At 35.3% G+C, this 23,732-nt stretch overlaps 1 protein-coding gene and 1 long non-coding RNA gene across 2 annotated transcripts in view; both read right to left on the bottom strand.

Annotated features, from left to right (window-relative positions):
* Positions 1-23,732, bottom strand: part of LOC121494299 — a 923,457-nt gene that overhangs the window by 694,544 nt on the left and 205,181 nt on the right. The window lies entirely within an intron of this gene.
* LOC121494297 (tubulin polyglutamylase complex subunit 2-like) lies at positions 4,534-5,398 on the bottom strand. The gene is given in 2 exon segments (XM_041760564.1): positions 4,534-4,687; positions 4,690-5,398. Coding segments are annotated over 2 exon segments (741 nt in total). The 5' UTR covers positions 5,288-5,398; the 3' UTR covers positions 4,534-4,544.

Here is a 23,732-nt window from a genome sequence, read left to right as displayed (position 1 = left end):
GTATCATCCCAGGATCCACTGTCTGGCATAAGAAGCATACTTACTATCTCAACTTTCCTCCTCTCCTAGATGCTTCTGAACAAGGCACAACCTGAAAAACCCGTAAGGAATATCCCTAGACATAGAGAGCCATACTTGATATTGACACCCAAGGCTTTAACCATAGAAAAATCAGCTTCCATCACATATCTCTTCTTGTCTTTACATCATATCATATAGCTAGCTTCTTACTATAGATGCTTTGCACAGCTGCTACTACTTTCTCCTATATGGCATATTTTAAGGTTGAGAGCAACCACAGGAAAATAAAAGCTTATCTTATATTGGAAAACTTATTGTGCAATGGAAAAATGACCTCAAGTGCACTCAGTAAAAGCTATATAAAATCATAAATCCTAGCCACAGCTGCAGTGTATTAGAGACTACACATTACATCCGTAAATAATTGCAAATCCATTCTGGGTATGATTTTAGGTGCTATAGGAGACAGTTTTGGAAACATATTTAAAGAAGCACTGCCAATTCCCTAACTGCAAGAAAGGCAGGTCACATATCACATAACCAACCATACACCTGCTACATTTCATAGATGTGCTAAAAAGAAGCACCTTTATAATTTGCATCTCAATGTTAATTATATTATATTTAATATATTATATTTACTATACAATCTATTAAATTTATATGCATTCTGTTGAATAAATACAAGTACATATAATATTTTAGAGTTATTTTAAATTAGTTGTTTCCTGTAGCTTAATTGCATGACAAGTTTGCTTTTTTATGTCTTAGAAAATCTTCACTCAGACTTTGTCTCATTTTTACAATACTCATTATTTTCTGAAACTCATACTGGATCAAGCTATTTCATCTAAAATTTGCCAGAGATCCATCAATATATTCTGCTGCCTGGGGTATTAAATTTGATGAAACATTCCTCGTGAGTAGAAAACAAAAACAATTGTAAACAAAGATCAGAAATAGAAACCTTCAGATTACTGTTGGAAGCATGTCAGTATTAAAAGAACACTAAGTTTATTTAATAAATGATCCTTTGAACTAATCTCAATATTATAACACCCATTAAATCAGATACACAAAACAGGTCATAAGAGCTACCCTTACTTGATGGTTTAGTATCATAATTATTTATACTAAAAATGTTAATAAAATACTAATAAAATCCATAACTTAGGTACTTTTCTTTAAAGTAGGCTCCATGGCCAGTTTGGAGCCTGATGCAGGGCTTAAACTTACAACTCTGATAGAGATCTGAACTGAGATTAAGAGTCTGATGCTTAAGCAACAGAGCCACAAGTTGCCCCAAATTATACATAATTTTATCCTCAAGATTTCAGCTGTTCTCATAGATATTTTCTGTAAGATATACAGATGGTATTAATGGTAGTAGTATCCATCAATAGCTACCACTTCACTTTGACAAATGTCCCAGTTACTCCATAAGCATTTCAAAATGAGTATAAAGGAAAAATTTCTATTTTGTTTTAAAAAAAAGTTTTCAAAATTATACCTACAAAGTATCAGAGAGAAAATATAATACTTACATTCTAGTCAGATTCTTGTAAAGAATTCATAAAGTCATCATTTTTTCCTGTAATTTACTCCAAACATTTCATATGCTTTTTAACAATAATTACAATTCATTTCTTCATGCATTCCTTCAATAGTCTCTCTTTTTCTTCTTCTTCTTTTTCTTTAATAGGCTCCATGGCCAGCATGGAGCCCAACGTGGGGCTTGAACTCATGACCCTGAGAGCAAGACCTGACCTGAGATCAAGATTAGGTGCTTAACCAACTGAGCCACCCAGATGCCCCCTTCAACAGTCTCTTTAAACACCTACTTTGCATCAGATGTCGAGAAGAATAAGAGTAGGACCTGACTTTTTGAACCCAAGTAAAAGAACATTAGAAGAAAAAAAAAAAAAAGAACATTAGAAGAGTAAAACGTTTACACTCCACTTTAAATGCTACTGCCTGGAAATGGTGCACATTATCACCTCCACTCACATCTTATTGGCCAAAACAAGTCTCATAGCCATAAATAGCTACAAGGGGGTGAGAGCTCAGAAGAAAAAGGAATCGTGGTTCATTGTATAGTCTTAAGAAAAAAAAAAGAGTACTTTTTTTGTAACCTTCTCTGTCTTCTCTTAAATTTATTTGTGCACATTATTCCATAACATTAAATATAATTGTACATTGTTTCCAATATATTTTTTAATTTGAATTTATGAGTAGACCACAAATGTTCTAACAAGAATTTTCCTCTACTACTACTTCATACAGAAAATTAGGTTGGTTCCTATTTTTTAATAACATAATACAAAGCTCTAAGTTCTCCTTGAAGTGAAATTTTGATGTCAAGGATAATCCATACTTATTTTTATTTTTTTAAAGGTTTAATTTTTTTAAGTAATCTCTAAACCTAACAGGGGGCTGGAACTCATAACCCTGAGATTGAGTCGCATGCTCTACTGACAGCCAGACAGGCACCCCAAAGATAATCCAAATTTAATTTTTTTCATTAAGACTGTTTGGTTTGCTTCCAGAAAGTTACCAATTTAATAATTTATTGACCAATGATGTCTGTTGTCTACCTAATATAAATGAGAAGCCAATCTATTAGGTTAGAAGTTGTGGATCATAGGTAGAATATGGCATTCTCACTGATTAGTGCATGGAGTGAGAACTATAGTAACACAAAGAAAAGAATCATTCATTGAGCTGTGAATGTCATTCAGAATGTTTAAAAAAAAACAATGAATTTTATCTCAGCCTAACATAATAGGTGGAGTTTCAATAGGCATTTGGAATATGAGAGTATAATTCAAATGAGAAAAATAGCATCATCAAAAGGATGGTGGTAAGAAAGTTTAAGGTATATCTAGAAAAGTACTAGGCCATTTGGAGTAAAATGAATTTTTTTCTTTTTTAATATTTTTTTAAATTTTTTATTATTAGGTAATTTCTACACCAAATATGGGGCTTAAACTTAAAACCCCATGATCAAGAGTCACATGCTGGACCAACTGAGCCAGCTAGAAGCCCCTATTTTTTTTTGGTTATACATAGTGAAAAATAAGCAGGACGAGGAGCTTTAGGCCAGAATATAGAGGAATTTGAATGTCAGCTATTAGATATTAAATGAATATTCAACAGAAACTTAAGACAATGACATGCAGAAAGAGAAAGGAGAATGGAAACTACAGCAAAGACTTGCAGTTGATCTCATGGGGACAGAATTTCAGTATTGAGGTTGACCAAGAAGGAAGAATTTCAAGAGCCATTGTGAGAGATAAGCTCTCAACTGACTCAATGTAGAGGTAAGGAAGAAATCAAAGATGATGCCAAAGGATGGAGCGTGAGCAATCAGAAAATATTCTGAAAATTAACTAAAATATATATTAGAGAAATGTGGCTTTTAGTGAAGAATATAAAAGTTTGCCTTTAAAACTTTAAGATTACTAAAAAAATTAAAAAAATAAAACTTTAAGATTAACAGGATAATGAAACTAAAATAGACTTGGCACAAGGGGAATGGAAAAGGAAATACTGGTACATATTCTGGATGTGAGACCTAATTTGTATAAATGGATGATTCTCTCTAAGAAAAAAGGGGAAAAAAATTATAATACTGTAACAAAGGAAGTTTGATAAAGGTCCACAATTGAGGAATGTGAAAAAAGAGAAGGCAACAAAAGTGAGAAACTGACAAACCAGAGTGTGAAATATATGTCATAAAGATTCTTCTGCATGAGTAGACAACCGTTTTGTTTTTGTTTTTATTTTTTATTATTTTTTTTTAAATTTTTTTTTGGAAACAACAAACTTTATAGGAAACTTAAAAAGGACCAGAGTGAGAATTAAGAAAAATAAACATATGCAATTGTATCTTCAAGAATTTTCATGGAACATTATGACGCATTAAATTATCTACATTCTCTAACAAAAATGAACTGATCTGAGAAAAAGCAGCATGAAAATATTCTACTGCAGTGTTGCCCAAAAGAACTTTCTGTGATGATGGAAATGTTCCATTATCTCTGTGCTGTCAAATACAGAATTTACTAGCCCCATGAATACTCACAATAGGGCTAATGCAACTGAGGAACTGAATTTTTAATATAGTTTAAATAGCCACATGTGGCTAGTGATTACCAATTGAACAGCACAGTTCTAATGCCTCATGGGTCAAAATCAGTGGTTTCTTCGAGGGATTTCTCTAATGACTGCTGAGGGGTGTAGAGGGTTGGGGGTGGAAAGAGAGGAAAGCTCTTAACAGCTCTATTTAACTGCTTAAACAAGTTCTGAAACTCTCTACAGCTTTCAGAGGCAGGGGATGAGGAAAGGACTCTGGAAGACCTGAGTATGCCCTTGAACTCCTGGCCAATGCCAATGGAAGTAAAAGGCCTAGGATTTGGCTAGCTCAGACAGAAAGAGGTCTATGGTGCCACTCACAGAATCTGAGGCTTGGGCCACCTGTGTGTGGAAATCTTGGCTGTGAGGCTGGCAGGGAGGTGAAGTGCTCATTTCCGGACAGGGTTGCCAGAGCTAGAAGAGGATTTAGAAGTGGAGGGAGGACCTGAGGGCCCTTTCTGGCCAACTGGAGGCTGGACAGGCCCTTTCTTTTTGGGGATTAATGTCTTGTTCTTGCTCTTGAATACTCTGCGGGATCCAGCTTGTTCACGAAGGAGTTGGTCTCTTCTGCAAGCAGGTTTGTGTTGTAGGTGATGGGTTTATACATGTTGAACCATTGCTTGGCTTGGGGGCTAATGCCATAGCTGGTGAAGGCACACTGCCACTGTGGCAGGCCCAGGTGCGTGATGAGCAGGCGATAGTAAGCGGTAAATGTATCTGTGAGAAAATGCCAGTATAATGCTCTGTCCAGGAACCAGATCTCAGTGTCTTGCGCTAATGCTGGTTTCCCTGTTTTGTAGAGAAGACAAACCTTCCCATTCCCATTGCAAGGATCCAGCTCAAATATCACACTGCGAGAATCAAAGTGAGGCTTCTCTGGCTGGTTCTCACTGGCTTCAAGTGTATCATCCTCCAGGTCTGCCAGAGTTGGTGCATTAGGGAGTGAGTACACGGAAGACTGGTTGAGTTGAGTCAGTTTTGAGATGCTGTTAATTGCCATGCTGCCCAATGGAATGGTGTGCTCATCCAGCTTCACACTCCATGTCATGTGGAAGCCACTGGTCATCAGGTAAAAATTCTTCACATCCTCAGGTAGCATGCAGTTATTTTTTTGTTCCCATGAAGAAACCATATGATGTTCAGCAGGTGGTTTTTCTATGATAGTCACCGCTGTCACACCTGGGGAAAATTCGAGGATGTGGGTGATCCCCAGGGTCAGCTTCTCCAGGTGCGGCTTGCTGCAGCCCGGGGGGCGGCGTCTCCTCCTTGGCTCGTGGCCCCGCTCCGCGCGTGGCGAGTGCGGGTGCGGGGACCCGGCGGGAGAGCCCGGCAGGCGGGCTGGACGGCGCTACGCTGCCCCAGAGGCTCGGACATCAAGTCTGGTTTTTATTTTTACATGGGCCACTCCTTGTTGTTATCATACATATGTTAGAAGGAGTACAACTTGCCATTACAATGACCGAGATGTATCAATTAACTCTATTAAATTTGGGCAAGTTTATGTTCCTTTCTTAACTGATGTCCTCATCCATTCAACAAGAATGATTACACAGACTTTATTTGTTTGAGGATACATACAATAATGTATGTAATAGTACCTGGTATCATTCATAGTAAAATAAATCTTCAATAAAAAAAAAAAATCTTCAATAAACATAAGTTGAATACAGATTCATGTATTTTTAACCAGTTTGACCATACAGTATCTGGGAGATGACATATATGTGTTCAGGAAACATTTGTTTCAGGACTGGGAAAAGATAGACTTTGGAACTGGAAAGTAAACTGCAATATGATTAAACTCATTTTCCATCCTGGATTAATCCAAAAGGCATTTCCTCAATTTGCTAAAAGTATTTTCAACCTCCTTAGTTCATCCTACTCACAAAGGTTACTCTTTATATCTGGCACTATTAATAATTTCTTTGGTAAGAATAGTCATTGGTCTGATCACCAATGACTATTCTTAGCTATGGATGGTTCTTCTAACCCTGTGGTGAATCGTAGGATTATACGTTTTGGCTCCCTTGTGATTGAGAAAGTATATACGATTAGTTCATGACAGTGCATTATAGAAAAAGTGACATTTGTGAATATTCAGTCAGTCTAGCTCTTTGGGTGAAACCAACCTGACATGGACATATACCATGAGCAAGAAATAAACCTTGTTGTATAAACCAATAAGAGTTTGGATTTTTTGAAAATGCAACATAACTTAGTCAATCTTGATTAGTATATTCAACTTATTTGTGGGAAAGTTCCTTCCAGATTTGCTAATTTTAAAATCTCAGCACCTCCAGTACCACTAGGATTATCATAACATTTGCATTTTTATGATTTAAAGATGAGCTAAGACGCTACAGTAGACTGATGTATCAGAAACTAACTACTATAAAATATGTAAATAAAGGGAGACCATAAATATATTGTCATATTTTTTATAAGTAGGCTCCATGCCCAGTGTGGAGCCTAACATGGGTCTCAAACATAACAACCCTGAGATCAAAACTGAAGCCAAGATCAAGTGTTGGATGACCAACCAACTGAGCTATCTCAAGGCCCCTGTTACTATATTCATTAAGGAAATTAGCAAGTCTGTTCCTTTAAGAAATTAGAGGGGGTTAAAAAGAGGTTTTCTATAAGCAACTTCTTTCTATTATTGCATTTTGATTTCTTGACTATGGAAAGTTCTTACTAAGATAAAACTGTTGTGTTCTCATTGGATTGGAGAAAGAGGGCTGGTGAGAAGACTGATGCTTTTGTTTTATAATTAAGGGTACAGTTGGTGTTAAATTGGCTAGCTAATAGATATTTTGGAGGAAAAATTAAATTTCCTAATGAAATTTGTCGGGGTTTTTTTTTTTTATGTAACTGGTAAAAAAAAGTCATATGTTTTACTTTAAGTACCAAAATCCTATTGCATTCAATAATCTATGAGGTATCTACTATTCTAAATGAATGTCTTCTGAAGAATTCTTGACCAAGATTTAAAAACATAAACCAGAGCAAAACAAATAATCTATTTTTACTTAAGGAACTTCAGTTCAGTTTTTTCTACTGAAGTACTGACGACCTATTACTATGATCATCATCCTTGACCCGCGTTCCATTTAAGTGGATGTGTTCACTGCTGTTCTTGGTACCTGATGAAGGGCTGAATGATGGGGTGCCTGATAGTATTTCCATGGCAAATGCTACTAGTGGTTGATAAAGCCAGGCCTCTAGGGGCCAATTTTCTAAAGCTCATGGGGAAAAATAGGAGCTAGAAAATGAACTACCTGGTTATATATATTTTTTTCATTGTTTCAAGGAGACTATTTTCAAGAATGATTGTGACAGGAATAAAAAGACAAGGACAAGCAGCCCCAAACTGTCAAAATTCCAGCATTTTTGCAGCTGCTTTCCTGATATATGTCAATGACTTATGCCAAAGAGGGGGGGAAAGAAAGGAAGAAAAGTTTCTTTTCTCAAAGATGACGTCAATATATCTGAAGCACTGGCTAAGGATTAGTGTAGATGGTATTATTGACAATTTGTCTTTAAGGACAGATTAAGTATCCCCATTAAACGGTGAGAACATCCTGTCACAAACCTACAAAGTACTTACCAACCTAATGTTGGAAGGAGGATATACAACTCTTTCACCTATAATATTAAGTCTAATTATTAAGTACCTCCTCTGTTCTAGGCTCTGTGCTATAGCTGCACCAAATTTGAAATTTTATTTCTCAAAATCACCCTGTGAAATTATTATTATTGCCATTCTGTAGGATGAGAAAAATATCTCAGAGAAGTTCAGTCCTTTGTTCAAAATTGCATGACAGTGAAGTAGTATCACAGTCCTTTCTAATATAATGCAGTTGCTCTCCCTCTATCCATCAAACAAACAAATAACACTAACAACTGGTAGAGTAAATCCAAGACAAAGAAAAGAATTTTAAAAGCAAGTGAGAGGAGAAAGTTAAAAAAAAAAAAAAAAAAAACCACACATGAGGAAGATTGCCTGCTTGAGATTTTTTTTTAAAGGAGATAGGAGAGATAAGTAATTTTGTTTCAATTTGCCATGTTAATAAAGGTGAATTAGAGACTATATCTTGCCAAAAGGAAGGCTATGAATGGGTTATTGTCCAGTTCAGTCAGGAAAAGATTGGCAATAATTGAGGTGGAAAAATAGCTTAATATGGAGATAATCCCTGGCTAATTTAAAGAAAAAGGTGGTTAGAAAGTATCAATTACCTCCTCTTTTCAAATGTTAAGTAGATTTTTATTATGAAACATAATTATTTAATGTCTCACATAGTTGACTTTTAAGACAGCCAAAGCCTAACCAGAATCTTAGTGAAATCTTTTAAACAGACGTTCAGGAATGAGACTGCTATGGATTTTGTTTTTGACATCTGGGGATTTTCAATTTGGGCATAACGTGTCATTCTGGCTTCAACACATGGGAAAGTTCTGGATTCTGGTGCCATTTAATTTCCATTTGGCCCCACACACACTCCTTCAGTTCCTGTATCTCCTTTACCTTATATGCAAAATGAAGAGGACCTATGTTTTAAGGATTTTGTGAGGGTGAAATGAGATAATAAATGCCATGGCATTTTGTGCAAATGAAAATGGTGATTATAATCTGTGCACTTCCATTTTGGTTCCTTATACCAGTAGAAGGTTCAACTTTATTACTCTAGCTATTATACATTTTAGTGTTTTTTCTTAGTTTTTGTCCTCCTTAATTAGTCCTTTCTCAACGGTAAGTTGCCAATTGAATGAGTAGCAGTTTGATAGTTTCTACCTTTCATTCTAAATTAATTGTACTAGAAAGATCAATTCATTCTGCTGATGAATTGATTCTAGGTTTTAGAATCAAAAAGACCTGTAGTTAAATCTCTGCCTCTGCAAATTCCTAGCTCTGTGATCATGGACCAGTCATTTAGGCCCTCTGAGTTCATTTCTTCATTTATAAAATGGGAGGATGAGAGTTCAGAAAGATCATGAATGTATAGGCAATGGTATACTCTGATTAGATGAAGTATATTTTTCTTTATCTCTCTCAGTTTTGTATTTCAGCTCTAAATCCAGAAGATAGGCTCTCTCCTACGTAATTTTGATATACAGGCCTGATTCATTATAGTGGTTTAAGGAAATTGAGTAAATAACAAGACAGATGGGGTCATGAGCACACAGGTACTCCTGAAGGGGAAGAATATCCCAGATTTCTCCTTTTGTCATAGTGCCACTGGTGTTTATGAAATTGACAGCCACTTCCCTCTTCAGAATGACCAGCTGTGAGGGCTTAGCTTGCTTCATGTAGCCAGAAGCAGAATAGCCAGGATAACAAATCACAGCTGAGTTCCCAGGTTGATCTGGAGCATGTACTTGGCATAGCAGACTAAATTCATATTATCTTATGCATGGAGTTAATATGAGCCTCATTAGTGACAGTTATTGTATGATTACCTTGCCAAAAACAATGGACATATTATTTTTATAGATTTATTCAATGACATCTGCTCAACCAACAATTATTTAACACTTTTGTGTTAAGCCCTATACTTGACACTGGGGACTTAAAAAAAAAAAAAAGAAAAAAAAGAGTAAATCAAGGTCACTGCTTTCCAGGAACATGAAATTTAGAAAGAAAGATAAATAGATGCACCATTGACTATTTTACAACCATGACAAATCCTAGATGCCTAACAGGGTATGATTAACCCTACCCACGTTATGGAGGAGGCAGACTTCTCAGATAAAGTTAATTTTCTTGGATCCAAATTGTAAAAGTCACAGTAAGGGAACAGGGAAGCTAAAATTAAACAAAATGCAAATGGGCTGGGTTTCAATATTCTCATGAGTTGGAAGATGATTCAGTTACTAGGAAGAACCAGAAAAATGATTTTCAAATACTTCTTCCCTTGTCTCTTCCTGGATTCCCAAGGATAGCCCAGTGTGGATGCCCCATAAAATTATTCCCCACCACTGTGTGACCAGGATAGAGCAGTTCTCTGGTATCTTAGAGCTAGTCTCCTTCTAAGCCACATGGCTTATTTTAAAAGCTGGAAAGAAGGTGTGAGGGGTGTTTGCCAAAAGTGGCAATTGATCTGCCCAAACACTGGGAGGGCTGACTCTGCCCTTGCCAATAGTCATTTGGAGTTGACTCTTTCTGTGACACTCTCAAAGTTCTTTAGTCTCAACTCCCACTCTTCAAACAATCTGCAGAAATTAAAGTCTTCTACAGTGCCTCAATAATAGAAATGCAATTCCCTAAAATATGTTTGCACATAAATGTCAGTACCATAGCTGTACACCAATACTTCTTTCTAAGACCTTGGAGGTCTAACTGGGATGAGTGCTACTGGTACAGAAAGCAGAATTAAATCAGATGGAAATGGTCATACCACATTAAAAGTCCTTACTTAAATTGAACCCTTGGAAACATATTTTTGCAGATGAATCGATCCATCTACTCTTGGCAAAAGATCAGAAGTTGAATTTCTAATGGATTCCTTTGTGCCTTAGCTGCCTGAATGATTGGAAATAAAGATGCACTTGGGAGTTCAGCTTTGGGGAGGCTGTATGACACAGTGGTTAAGATCTCAGACTTGGGGTTGGGTTCCCTATTTTCCAAAGCCAGCGCCAGCCCTTATTGTGCCCTTGGGCTATTTACTTAAAAACCCTGGTCCTGAATTTCTTCATCTGTAGAATCAGGACTACAATAATATGAATATCACTTCAGTGATTGGATGAATTAATACATGGAAAACTCATAAAGCCTGATCTGTTGTAAGCATTCAAAAAGGTTAGCTATTATATTAACGGCTTTAATTTATTGCCATACTCCTCTTTCCTAAAATGTTTTGTCTTGACCTGTACTGCATTCTCCATATATCTCAAATTCTTTCTGAAATATGTAGAATATGTAACTCTTCTGGAGAAAGCTCCAGCTACAGAGACCATGACACCTGGGTTGGGAATCAGGATCCCTTACTCTGTGTGGCCTTAGCAAAAATACATAATCTGTCAGTTAAACTATCTCTAAAATATCTTTGCAGGGCTTTGATGTAAATAAAATCATTTATATCAAGTGCTGCTCAATACTTGACAATTCTTTCCACTGCCTCTTTGCATACCTCAGTATTTGAAGGTTTCTTTTTTCTTTTTCTTTTCTTTTTTTTTTTTTTTTTAGTCACAAGGTGGAGATGGTAACACCCACCTGGCCCAAAATAGAGCTAGAACAGCTGCAGTTGAAATTGGGGTGCAGGCTAGCAGGTGGCCTTGAGAAGTTCTTTCATGTCCAAAACTTTAACCACAGACTCTTGCCTACATAGGAGGGGAGGAGGAAGAGAGGAAAATGAATTTAGAGCATCGGGTTCTAAATTCCAAAACCTAATTTTACTCTCATGAAAGAGATATGGCAAAGAGACACTGCGGTGTTTAGAGAAGCACAAACAAAAAGTCAAGGGCCCAAGTGTAAAGGGGTTTTGTAGGGAGGGTACATATTAGTAATATCAGGTAAATAGGAATTATTTTTAGGGTTTTTCATCAAAATTCATTCATTCTTCACAACAACTCTATGGAGTATATGGGATTATTGTCCTCATTTTACAAATGAGGAAACAGAATTTAAGTACCTTTGGCACATGTAGGCCACTTGTATCCATGTGTTCATCATCCCCACATTATGCTGCCTCTGCACAGATACAGATAATTTGTTCCAACTGTTTGTTTATCAATAACTCAAATACCAATCCCAAACTCCCAACAACCAACAGGTATATACACCAGAGACTTTTTATTAAAGATAATAGAAATGATGTTTTATAAATTTATCCAATGACAATGATCACCTAGGGTGCTTTCTGAACATAAAAATTCCAGACACCTTCTCAGACATAAATAATCTCCAGAGAGAAATCTGGGAACAGCTGTAGTTGACAATGGCTCCTGATGATTATTAATATTATAAAACAGTTTGGGAAATACCAAATGGGATGAAGAATGAAAAAGTCTTAAGGCAGTACTTCTCACACACTAATATGCAGACAAATAAACTGAAGATCATGCATGCTAAGCTTCAGCCTTGGGCCTATGTTTCTGCATTTCTAACAAGCTTCTGGTTATGCTAGTACTGCTGGTGGACAGACCACATTTTGTGAAGCAAGCATTAGGCAATGACTCAGCAGTCCGGGCTCTAGACTGTTAGCCATAACCTTGGCCTTTTAATAAACAAAATAATCACTTCGGTTGTTGGTAAAAAATGCAAAATCCTCTCTTTAGATTCCAATTTGACAGGGTATGGGCACTTTTCAAAAATATACTCCTTTTTTAACAAGAATCTCATGTGATTTGATTCTGATGCAGATAGTCCTAAATCCCACTCTCCACTGATAAACACTGCAAATGCGGCAGAAATCAAAGCACTCTAAAGGTGGAAAGAACAGCAGTGTGCCATTATAGAAGTCATTCAATCCCTTGGTTTTATCACCCATAACCTGGAGAGAATAATATGTGCCTTTATAGAGTTGTTAGGATAAAATGAGATAAGACATGAAAGCAAAGAACAGCTGAGCCACCCTATTCAAGGGGTCAACGGAAATAGGATATGGATCCAGTAAAGAACCACTTTCGGCCAAAGTGGCAGAAAAGCTTTCCTATATTTTCTTGATTCTTAGGCTATAAAGGCAATTCACAAAATCACTACATTCACTCTATCCACTTACTAGCTAGGCAGGGCCGATCCCCTGTCTGTTATTATAAAATGACAGTCTCTCTATCTCTCTGTATATATGCATTTCATACGTCCAAGTGAATATTTATCATCTAAAAAATATTTATCATCTATCTACCTATAGAGGTAAATATATTTGTGTTTGCACACATATGCACGTATATGTTTGAATATGTAAAATATATCTGTAAATATGAAATATACATGTATGGATATATAGTTAAATTTTATAGATTCCTTGAGATTCTAAAGACACATGTAATGTAGCTAACCTTTAAAACAATGCTAATGTAGCTCCTACAATATGACATTTTAACAACACCTTTTTAATAATGCATGTTCTTAAATGTTAAGCTGATTCATATGTTATATTCCCAACTTTTAAATCTCAAATTCTACTTAGAATATCAATAGAATATGGAAAAATACAAAATTTTATTACAGAATTTTCTAAGGAATTATAGTGGTCTGCTATTGTGTCTTAACCTTGCTTGAAAGTTTATTACTTTTTATAAAGAGAGAGGATCTTTAGCTTCTTTCTCAGAACATGCTTTATTGGATTATCAAAAAAAGAAAAAAAGGAAAAGAAAAGAAAAGAGGAAGGAAGAAAGGAAGAAAAAGAGAAAGAAAGAGACAAACAAACCTTCAAAGTACTGTCTTTTATAGCCTATGGCAAGGACAAAGCTTAGGCTGATACCTATTTCAGAAGCAGCAAAAATATGTCAATTATAAAGAAAGCTACAAAAAAAAAATAAAGAAAGCTACATACTATATTCCATTTGGTGTATCCAGATGATTTAAAATGGGGATTGGGCACAAACAAACAATGCAAGTATGAAAATCACAATCAATTGAATATACTTTCCATATATTTAATGCCATACCTTTAACACAGAGTTGATTTACGAGCTTGCATGGGTGTCATGTATATTTATTGAATTGTCATAATGTAAAGTATAAGAGGTAGTGCATTTTAATACATTTTGAAAGAGTGAAACATTTTAATGAAGTCTATAAAATTATGCTGCTTATAGGTAATCAAGTGACTAAAACGACTTTTAGACTATTAGTTACATGATGAAATTTCCAAAACAGTTCCCTTTGTTCCTTCACGATTTGGCCACAACATTGAAAATAGATGCAAAACTTTCTTTGTTTTAAGGTCCAGAATTACATTCACTTTCAACTTTGATGTGTTTCAAGACCTACATGAGAGTGAGGCATTTAAAATTAAATGATATTTGTTAAAATTTTATGAGCTTTTTCTTTTCAACCTAAGGAGAGAGATTCAGTGTAAATTTGTGTAGGTGTATTTCCTTTTGAAAAGGAAGCTATTTTAGGCTTGGGTTATAGCTGAAATAATGTAACACAAATAAGGTTATTGGCAATATTTAAGTTGGGTTACTTTTTCTATCTAGGTTTCTTTTAAACATAGGAGTACAAATGGATATCATAAATTGGGAAATAAAATGTGTGTGTGTGTGTGTGTGTGTGTGTGTGTGTCTCCCAAACAAAGATCTATATCTGTATCATCTATCTCCCCCCAAAAATGCTCTTGGGGAAAAATAACATCTAAAAGGGAGTACAGTCTCACTTTCTCCATATTTGTACCTATAACTGTATCAGACTTAACATGAAAAAATAAATATAGATTAAAATGTAATTTCTTTTTCTCTTCACTACATCTTGTGATACACAGATAATTAGCATTTCTGCTTCTATTCTTGATTTTATTACAACATATATACAAGCCATTGATTATTAATTTGGATAGAATTCAGAGAGTAATTTCATCGATTATGAATATAGACAACAAGCCAAGGTAGTCTTAACAGTATTCTCATTTTGGTCAACAAAACAACTTACAGATGTTTTCATATCACTTTTAATTTGCCACAGATATCTTGAAATATCAACCACATCCATCACTGTTTCAAAATTACAGTATTTAGTATACACACTGCTAGATTTTTAATGAATCACATATTTTACTCTATCACAGATTTATGATATGGTTTACTTTGTATTATCTATACATTTAGTGTTATTAACATTAAAACATTTTTCTAATAGTGCACATTGGAAATGGACTTCAAATAAAAATTATTCCAATTAGAAACATCTAAAATGAATCCATGGCACAAAAATGATCAAAAACAGTTGTTTTGAGCATGAGTCAGGTCATGTCACTGCTCTCTAGAAAACTCTCCAATGGCTTTGCATCTCACTGAGTGAAGTTCTTGTGGTCCCTTGATTTCTATTGCCATTAGCTCTGGCCTTGTCGGTTTTTTTTTTTTTCTCAAGTATATAAAAAATACCTCCAACTGAGAGCTTTTCCATTGATTGTTTCCTCTAACTAGATTTACTTTCCGTTAGATATAATCATGTTATACTTACTTACCTCCTTCTAAACTTCGTTCAAATGTCACCTCATTCAAGTCTGTGCTAATTTTTTAAAATTTATAATCACATCCCTTCATACTATCCTATTTTCCTTACTCTGCTAATGACAGTACGTAATTTACTATTTATTTTCTATCTACCCTCCCCTATATAAACTTCATTGAACCAGGAATTTGTGAGTATGTGTGTATGTGCATGTTTTCTGTTTTGTTTGCCACAGTATCATAATGTATTTGAAGGTGCTCAATAAAAACTTATGAAATGAAATAACAATATGTAAAAAGAAATGATACTTTAAATAAGACTGGGAAACAGAGTAATTGCCTCCACAAGAGTAGATTAGCCCATTTTTATATTTGCTAAATGTAGAACCAGAGAAATTAGACAGAAAGTTGATGCTACATCTTTATCATACTGGTTAACTAAGTGTGTCTATGGAAGATATACTAGTTTCCAGGAGCTACTGCAACAAATACCACAAATCTAGTTGCTAAAACAACAGTCTATTCTTTCACAGTTCTAGAGGCTAGAAGTCCCAAATGGAGATGTTGGCAGGGCTACAGTCCCTCTGAAGGCTCCAGGGGAGAATTATTCCTTGTCTCTTCCAGCATCTAGTGGTTCCTGGAGTTCCTTGGTTGGTAACAGGAGAACTCCAGTCTGCCACCCTGTTCACATGGCCTTCTCACCTGTGTGATTGAGTCTTCCTTTTCTTTCTCTTACAACGACATCACTCATATGGTATCTGTCTTTCTCTGACTGACATATTCACTTAGCATACAATTTCACTCATATGTGGAATTTAAGAAACAAAACAAATGAACATGGTGGGTAAAAGAGGGGTAAACCAAGAAACAGACTCTTAACTATAGAGAATTGATGGTTATCAGAGGGGAGGAAATGGGTGGAGGATGGGGGAAATAGGTGATGAGGTTTAAGGAGGGCACTTGTGATGAGCCTTGGATACTATATGGAAGTGTTGAATCAATAAATTCTACACTTGAAACTAATATTACACAGTATATTAACTAACTAGGTTTTAAATAAAAACTTTAAAAAAAAATAGAAACACCAGGTCATTGGATTTAGGGCCCACTCTGAATCCAGGATGAATTCATTAGGGATCTTCAATTTAATTATGTCTGAAAAGACCTTATTTCCAAATGAGGTCACACTCACAAGTACTAAGGATTTGGACTTGGACAAAACTTTTTGAAAGACACAATTCACTATAATAATGATGGACAATAAATGATCGAGAAATTTCTACCTAAACAAACTAGATCTTTTCATTTACCATGTTCTCAGAAGACATTTATGCCTTCTTAATATTTTTTCTAGAATTTCATGCCTCATTCTGGAAGATCTTCTAATTAATTTTGAAGGGAAGAAAAGGGGTTTATTATTACTAAAAGTTCTTTTAAAAATTTAAATGGGAGAAATAGTAGCCTGTGAAGTAGAACTCTAAAATAGTTTAAGTGACTAAATGTAAATTGATTTTTAGCATCTAAGCTCAAAGTAAACTAACTACAGACTGAGAACTCTAATTTGATACTTTTCCCACTAGGAAAAAAGTGATAAGAAATATCTGATAAATGAATGTCTCTTTCTTTCCATAGGGGCCATAGGTCAATTGTGGCTAGTATGATGGAGATCAGACTGCAACACAGGTCACCTACCTGTGAGATTCATGATTAGGGAAGAAATAAATTAGAGGCTAAGTGCTGAATGACTAGAAGAAACTGGTAACATTTATTCACTACCTTCTACTTGCCAAAAGAAATAATATGTGCTTCATATACTGGATTTAGATCCATAAGAGTAACTACTTCCAAGGGTTGTTTTTTTGTGTTAAATGTGTACCTAATATGATTGACCATCACTATTACCAAAAATGATACATATAAATTTCTAACTTTTGATTCAAAATGTCACATGTGCAAGAAGAAAAAGAGAGAGAGATGGTAGGAAAAAAGACTTGAAAACGTTACTTGGCTATAATAAGCTCAAAAGGAGCTAAATATGTATTAAAATTAATAAATGTATTCTTGCCTTGAATTCCTGGAAATATATGCCTTGGTCAATGGGGGTTCAGCACTACATTTTAGTTCAGATCACAAGGAGGATTTGGCATTAGGTTCTAGTACTTTGAGGGTAACCTTTACAAAGTATAGGATAACCACATAGCTAAAGAATCTGGGAAATATGTATTATTAAAAACAGATAAAGGAAGAAGGAATATTTAACTTGAAAGAGATACTCAGAATAGAAACAGCATTTTTATTCAAAAATTTGAACTATGGTCAGGTGGGAAGTTGTAAAATGACATAAAACCAAACCAAATAGACAAGCAAACTAGAAAATGAAAGTGACAACAGACAAGATTAGAGCGCCTTATAAAAACAGCTGCTAAATATGGGAACTATTAAACAGTGAAATGGACTGCCTGGTCAGACACTGAATTTCCATAATAGCAATCACTACTGTTCATTGAAGTGCTTGGTACCAAGCTAACTGCATGTCTCCACTATCGCAATCAATCTCAACAACAATCCTATGAGGCAGACATTAATGTCTCCATTTCTTGGAAGAGGAAATATAAGTGATTTGTCCATGGTTGAACAAGTAGAGATTCTAAACTTATTATTTCAGCCATATTTACAGTCTTGGCCTTCTATGATACACTAGATTGAGTACATCTGTTATGAGTCTTTTAAAAAAGATGCTGTGCATCCAGGTGTAGTATATATGACTTCTAAGGTTAATACATGAATAGTCCTGGTAGTAAGAATAGCTAAAATGTACTGAGTATGTAAAAGGATAAATTTTAGAAGAGAGTATAATCATATAATCATAATTCTCATACAGACATAAAATGAACATGTGCCAAATATTTTATTTAACTCATCAATTAATGAGGGAACCAGTAAGATATTACAACTGGTTTTAAGGATAATTAAAACTTAGACACACACAAACACACTAAGTAACAAAAAAAATCTTTTTTACAAATAATTCAAAATTATGTATATTCCACAGGGAAGGAGGAAATTCAGTCATATTTTGCTAGAACAAAATCTATTTTCATGTATATGGAAAATAATCATGCACATTGTTACCAGTTATCTACAATGTACAGAGTGGTAAAATAGCTCCAAGATAATGAGAGGTGCAGAGACCCACAAGAATCAGACAATCTAAGAGGACATGCTCAGAAAACACCAGTTTTCCATTGAATGCACCCAAGTAGTCCCATTTCAAAGTATTTCACAATGTTTTGTTCAAGTGTTCATTATCACGATTGTACAAGTCACATAGATTAGAAGTAGCAAAGAAGTGACAGAAGTGTAAGTCTGCTTGGCATGAAAGACAATGACACTGCAAGAAATCACATAGGCTCCCTAGGGATATGTGTATGTTGCATAGGAAAGCAAGAGGAAACTGATAATTAGTGAATATCTACCACATTCAGTGCTAAGCATTTTACACTTTATAACAATAACAACAAATAATTATTAAGTGTTTTCAATATGGCAGGCTTTTTACTAATTGATTTATGTGCACTAATATGTATAATTTTCCTACTGGTCATAATAACAACAGTATCAGAAAAAAAATCAATAATAGTGCCTCAGTTTAGTTGAATGGTTATGAAAGCCAAGTACTTATCCTAAGTACTTCATTTATTTATTTATTTATTTATTTATTTATTTATTTTATTATTATTTTTTTTTTAATGAGAGAGAGAGAGAGTCAGAGGAAGAAAGAGAATCTTCAGCAGGCTCCACACCCAGCATGGAGCCTGACATGGGGCTCAATCTCACAACCCTGAGATCATGGCCTGAGCCAAAAGAGTTGGACACTTACCCAACTGAGTCACTCAGGCACCCCAGTATTAACTGTTACTAAATTAAAAAACGGAACTATGATTTATATTATCCCCACTTTATTGATGAAGAAATTGAGGAATAAGGAGGTTGATAAATTAGCCAAAATCACACAGCTAACAATATTACAATGTAGGTCTATGAATACAACGCTTGTGGTTAAAATTATTATACTACTAAACTGTCATGGGTTACATGTCAATGCATTTTGAAGTGTACCTATTAGAATACAAAATTGTTTCTTTATGATATTCCTAGACATCATAAAGACAAATATTAAGCATGCTGGGTTTTCAAAAATATTCTTATAGTTTTTTTTTATTTTTTAAAGATTTTATTTATTTATTCATTAGAGGCAGAGACATAGGCAGAGGGAGAAGTAGGTTCCTGTGGGGAGCCTGACTAAGAACTCGATCCCAAGATCTTGGGATCACGATCTGAGCCAAAGGTAGACGCTCAAACACTGAGCCACCCAGGTGCCCCAGTTCCTGTAGTTTTAAATAACCCTCAATGTTTATATGTATTTCACAAATAGTTTGCTTAAAAATATACTGAAATAGAATCCATAACCAAATTTGAAATTTCTTCTTTAAGAAATTTATTCAAAGAGCCAATGATTAAACTCTAAGTGGACAGTTTTCTCTGGATCACTTATTTTAAAGAGAGTTTTCAGACCAAATATTCAACCTGACTCTCTCTCCTGCCACTTCCCTCTTGGCCTCTTCCAAAGTAAGTTCCTACAGGTTCTAAGAGAAAAGAAAAAAAATGAATAGATCTCAGAGATAGAAGATAGAGGCAAACTACATTATCAGCAGTATACATTTATTCGCATTTGATAAAATATATTGGTTATATTTTATTGCTATGTAGGGTTGTAGAATTGTGCTATGATTTGTAGCAAAATAGATCATTTTACTAGGTCAATATATTTTTTTTTATTTTCAAAGTCATTTTACTTATTTATTTATCTATTTATGTATTTAAAGATTTATTTTTGAGAGAGTGCGTACACAAGTTGAAAGGAGGGGCAGAGGGAAGAGAATCTTCAAGCAGACTGTGCTGAGTGCAGAACCCTATACGGGTCTTTTTTTTTTTTTTTTTTTTTTTTTTAGTAACTTCTTGCAAGATACATCCACAAAGGCAAAAGAAACAAAAGCAAAAATGAACTATTGGGACTTCATCAAGATAGGTCAATATATTTTAAAAGACGCCTTTCATATTTGCAATATTCTTGATTAATTTCATTATTTTTTTAGCTTGCCCAGTAGTATATATAAAGATTTTGATTATCAATGGTAATTCAAGCCAGCTCCCACCTTAATGATTAAATATGTCAAATTCATAGAGACTGTGTTTCAAATTACCTTTGTTTAGCCATGTAATTGGAAGGAAGTAGTGGTGTGGATAATCCTAAATACTGAATGATTCTAAAATCATTTAGAGTTGGCTTTGGGATATTATCAATTTGGAAGCAGATTTATTTTCTAATTGTACTTTGCTCAGGCTAAACTTAAAATAGGCAAATATTATTCAATAAGAAGGTGGCACAGCCCAAAGTGCTGTGGTTGGTCAGGGCATTCTGGACTGGATTGTTGATTGTAGTGCTAACAACAACAACAAATAACAGTAACATAACATCAACAACAAAACGGGCTTAAGGAAGAATCTTAGAGACAATTCATATATACCCATTTTGTGATATCAGTTAGAGTTAGCTCTAAGTTTATCATTAATTCTTCTCATTACTCGATTATAGTACTTTTGGACCATATTAAGTGAGCCAATCAAAATAATATATCTAATAAAATTATTTCATTTCAAATAAATCTAGTAATTATCAGATATCAAAGTGTGACCAAGGAAAGTATGGATTTATTTAAGTTTGGCTGAGGACAAAGGGATGCTTGAGAAAGCCTGGAAGGTTATGAAGAACAACCAAAAGTATCCTTTTGGTGGGTATCATGCTCACATGGAAAGTATGTTTGTTTAATGAACATCAGAGTATCAATTAAGACCTGGCTAACAAAGTGGACCCTTTGGGTTGAATTAGATTCTAGTGAGGATCTGTAGTTCTCTAGATCATCCTTACCATTTCTGAATCCAAACCATAGCTACAGTTTGCAAGTAGAGAGTGAGATAGTCAGGTGTTTTCCCTATGCAAACAGGTCAGAGAAATAGCCTTAGGCTTCACTCACCACACTCAAGACCTAAATCACACTGACACTCCCCCATCACCCACCTACCCATCATCTGGCAGATGGCTGTCCTCAGGGACTATAGAGCAGTTGACAAGTGGAACTTGGGGAAGAGAATTTTTCTTACCGGAAGCAGCCTGCAAACAGCAGCTTATGGTATCAGACCAGCTCACTCAGTAACAAATATGCTTGCTACAGGTAGACATTTGCTGATGTGGTTGTCCTTGTATTACCTGAGTCCTAGGGGCAGAACCAAATGCACATACCTTGTCTATGCAAAGTGTAGAAAAAGCTGGACATTTAAGACAACAGCAGAGGCATATCCTATAGGACATTACTGAGAAAAGTAGAAGTTCCCTAGATCAAAGAGATGCTGAGAAAGCATACACAGTAAATTGAAGCTCTGCAAGTGCTCCTTCCTGTACTTTAAATTTGTCCTGTGGGTATGTCCACTTTTAGACTAAATAGACTCAAATTATAAAATTTACCTATTGATTAACGGGTAGTGTGCTGATGTGTGTTTGTGAGGTAAAGTATTTCAAAGTTTCTAGTGTCATATTTGTTCTTTTGTGTTTTGCCCTGCAATCATCTCTATTAAGTCTCAAATGCTAAGAAAAGATAGCATTTTATTTTATTGGCCTTTCCTTTTGATACAGGAAAACCCGTGAAGTGTTGTCTTGGAAGCTGACCCTATATGGAGTCTCCAAAACTTCACTCCCAATTATTCTCTGTGACTTCCATCCCTGTCACTCATGCACTATCTTGTTATATGGCCACTGTTAAAAGCGACTTTTGAATTTTTTTTTATTATTTATTTATGATAGTCATACAGAGAGAGAGAGAGAGGCAGAGACACAGGCAGAGGGAGAAGCAGGCCCCATGCCCCGGGGAGCCCGACGTGGGATTCGATCTCGGGTCTCCAGGATCGCGCCCTGGGCCAAAGGCAGGCGCCAAACTGCTGCGCCACCCAGGGATCCCCCCAAAAGCGACTTTTGAAAAAGAATCTACCACCAACTCATTTTTAAGAAGACGAGGGCAAAACGAGGGCAGATCAAGAAAAGGACATCATTATTCAAGAGAACAGGATGGAGAAAAATGACTGCATGTCACTGTAAATTGGAATAGTGAATGTGTTATCCTTCAAAAACTGATATTTATGGTATTAGTTTCTGCATTATTGCCTGTGTTGTGTTTTAATTACAGTATTGTTTAAATAGTTGGGTAAACTTGCTGGAAAATAGCCTAATGTATATATGATGTTGCATCTGTAGCAACAAGGCCATACCAGGTACCTAGTGAAAGCTTGTGGATTTGAATGATATCCAAGTTACTAGAAAATGCATCTTCTTAATAACTTGCCAGCCAACATTGGTGTGGAGTTATCTAATTTCAAAGGTTAGGTGGAGGGACACCTGGGTGGCTCAGTGATTGAGTGTCTGCCTTTGGCTCAGGTCAGGATCCTGGGGTCCTGGGATTGAGTCTTGCATCAGGCTTCCTGTGGGGAGCCTGCTTCTCCCTCTGCCTATGCCTCTGCCTCTCTCTCTGTGTCTCTCATGAATAAATAAATAATCTTAAAAAATCTCTTTAAATGTGAGATGGAAATCCTAGGATGAAGATCTGTGTTATGTAACTAGCATAAATTCAGATATACCCAGCCTGCTTTTGGAGGGCTGATCAAACTTACTTGAAACTATTTACTTGTTTGAAGAACCAGGAGACTCTTTTTGATGGAAGAGAGAGTTGAATTGTAAAACTTGGTCAAGAAACAAGAATTGATTGCTAAAAGGAAGAGTTTAATTTGAAGACCACCCTTGGGTAGGCTTCTTGTTCAACCTCTGTAACTTGTTCTTTTAGTCTTAAAGTGGGGGAACTCTAAAAAACTATCAAAGTAAATAAAACAGAACCAGAGCACAGAATTCAGCCATGATTTGTTGTATCCTTTGTTATACTTAAACATAATTTTTAATATAATGCATAATACAAGTTACGAGAAGTTACTCTTTTAATGCATACTTCTATAATAAAAATAGTACATATATTTTTAGTAAAAAGAATTATTTTATTATATAATTTCACCAAAACATTAATATTGTGTGCTACCAAATATTGTTTCTGAAAGCAAAGTACACTACATAGCTAAACATAGCAGATTTTGGAAGAATGCAGTATTGTACACCATGCACACATTCACCTCATATTTTTTTCCTTTGGCACAAACTGGCCACATATACTAAATTGGTGCTTCTTGTGCGGTTTTCTGAAATTTTGGACATTTATTCATTGATTCTTTAATTTTGAGGTCTTAGTCCTTCCTAAGAATTCTTTTTTTTTTTAAATCAAACTATGTACATCCTAAAAAAAACAAAAACA

The sequence above is a fragment of the Vulpes lagopus genome, chromosome 7 (assembly GCF_018345385.1).
Source record: "Vulpes lagopus strain Blue_001 chromosome 7, ASM1834538v1, whole genome shotgun sequence".
In the NCBI taxonomy this organism is placed as follows: Eukaryota; Metazoa; Chordata; class Mammalia; order Carnivora; family Canidae; genus Vulpes; species Vulpes lagopus.
Note: the sequence above shows the minus strand (reverse complement) of the source record. Positions and strands in the feature narration are given on the sequence as shown.